Source organism: Durio zibethinus, chromosome 22 (assembly GCF_047325235.1).
Source record: "Durio zibethinus cultivar Kanyao isolate XHJ-2024 chromosome 22, ASM4732523v1, whole genome shotgun sequence".
Taxonomy (NCBI): Eukaryota; Viridiplantae; Streptophyta; class Magnoliopsida; order Malvales; family Malvaceae; genus Durio; species Durio zibethinus.
Window position 1 is genome coordinate 21,806,721 of NC_143183.1, and position 2,007 is coordinate 21,808,727.

Sequence of the window (2,007 nt, forward strand, 5' to 3'; positions counted from 1 at the left end):
TCAAATGAGGTCCGATTGTGGCTGACACTGCTATTATCTCAAGCTCAACAAAGCATGCAGAAGTATCCTGGGGTGCATCTCAGTGGCCGACCGCTACCAAGAATCATCAACCTGCGATCATTTCTTGTTTTAACAATGTATAATGTTGCCTGCCCTTGTTATTATAGAAATTATAGTCCATTGCTTTCTTCAGGCAAATTAACGAAGCAAATTGTCAGCAATTGCATGCTTTTTGTAAAATTCTTCTATAATGTAATCACGGATATTTCAGATTTTGTTTGGATTTAATTTTTTTTTACGACTTTAAGGGTGTGTTAGTCTATCTTTTTTTTAATGTTAACAAACACAACAGACCATGGAATGTTGAAAGGACATGATGCACACGCTGAAACCTTGTGACTTTCTTTACTGACATGTCTCCGGTTTCGCACGAGTGATTGTCTTCTATCCAAGGAATTCATAAAAGGGTACATTCACAGGAAACTGAACAACTGTGCCTGTAGTTTTGGATATGGTTGTCACTTTCTGATTTTGAACTTTTTTTTGAAGGGTATTTGCGTCAGTCTGCATGGCAGATGATCTTTCTATATATTTCTATGGATCTGCCAAAAAATTAGTACATCAGCGAGCAGCCCTTTCCTGGTGTTAATGAATAGCATGAGTAGTGCACCAGAAAACAATGGCGGTGATGAGCCTGGAAGAAAACAATCTTCAACACTGAAGCTTTTCGGTTTTCCTGTTGCTGCTGGTTATGACAAGGTGCCTGTAATTGTTCCACATAATGGTACTGATTACAAGAGATTTGAGTGCCAATTTTGTCACAGAGGGTTTGCCAATTCTCAAGCTTTAGGTGGCCATCAGAATGCGCACAAAAGAGAACGACGAGCTACACAAGCCTCGTTTTTTAGTGTTCATCAACGACAGCGGTTCGTGACTACTGGACCGCTTATCAAGGCGCATTCAGCTCGATCAAGGCGGTTGATTTATGACAGAGGGTCCACAAGCATGACTGCCAGAGGTCTTTCAGCACCATCTTTGCCAATGCTACCTCTAAAGGGTTCTTGTCCCTTTCATGTTGGCGGGCTGGCGCAACAGGGTCAGGGACCTTTTCAAGTACAAACTGAGGTTGGCGTGGGCTCAACATCGGATTCATCGGTAGCTACAGAAGTAAATGAAGAAGATAACATTGATCTTCATTTGCGGCTAGCACCAGCCACTACTACCTCAAGATGAGCCACTGGTCTCAGGAGAACATAATATCCTGACCTCGAATTCTAGTTCCGGTTAGAGTCTGTTAAAAGCAAAAAAAAAAAAAAAAAGTCCAATTTTTGACTTTGTCTCCATGGGGGGATTGATCTTGGCTGTTAATTTCCTTCCTTACAATTCCAATTAATTGGTTAATTATCTGGCAACTGCTCTCGTGCTCCTCGAGCGAGGATTTCAAACCTCTTTTTCTTTTCTTGGGGGTTGAACAATGCCCTTAACACCGAGGGGTAGCTCAACTAACAGAAATACAGTTGAAAAGTACAGAATCCAAGCCTCCAAACATGGAAACATTTCTGAAAGAAAAAAAGATGAAAATCTAGAAATGGTTTTTTTTCCTTGTAAAAATTGATCAATTGACGTTTAATTTAACCTCACCATGAGAGAGATGGTACAAAGCTAATCAGTTAAAATTGACAAGAATGAGGTCTTGCTTCAATATTTTCATTCATGATATGATTTTAGAAACTCAGTGGGCTATAGATATTAAGCTTGAATCTTTCAATTCTTGACTTTTACACATGAGACTTGTAACACATGATACTGTCAATAGATTGCCACCCTAAAATTGGTAAAGGACAGCACACTCACTTGAACAGCAGCAGAAAACAGGGAGAAATTCAAGGTCATCCAATCAAGTCTAACAGTCTTCAAAGTTTCAAAGGTCTAATATTAGGGAATATGATACTAGGAAACGAAATGTTTCTGGCACCAACCAAAATGCAAAATACGATTCAATAACAC

General features: G+C 39.6%; 1 protein-coding gene across 1 annotated transcript; it reads left to right on the forward strand.

Moving 5' to 3' along the window:
* Positions 1 to 567: 567 nt before the first annotated feature.
* Positions 568 to 1,474, forward strand: LOC111307506 (uncharacterized). The gene has a single exon (XM_022905522.2). It carries the CDS (start codon positions 649 to 651, stop codon positions 1,231 to 1,233), a length of 585 nt encoding a protein of 194 aa, XP_022761257.2. The 5' UTR covers positions 568 to 648; the 3' UTR covers positions 1,234 to 1,474.
* The last annotated feature ends 533 nt before the right edge of the window (positions 1,475 to 2,007 follow it).

Bases quoted from the DNA above. Each gene is read 5' to 3' on its own strand.
- LOC111307506 (XM_022905522.2), top strand. From the start codon at position 649: ATGAATAGCATGAGTAGTGCACCAGAAAACAATGGCGGTGATGAGCCT.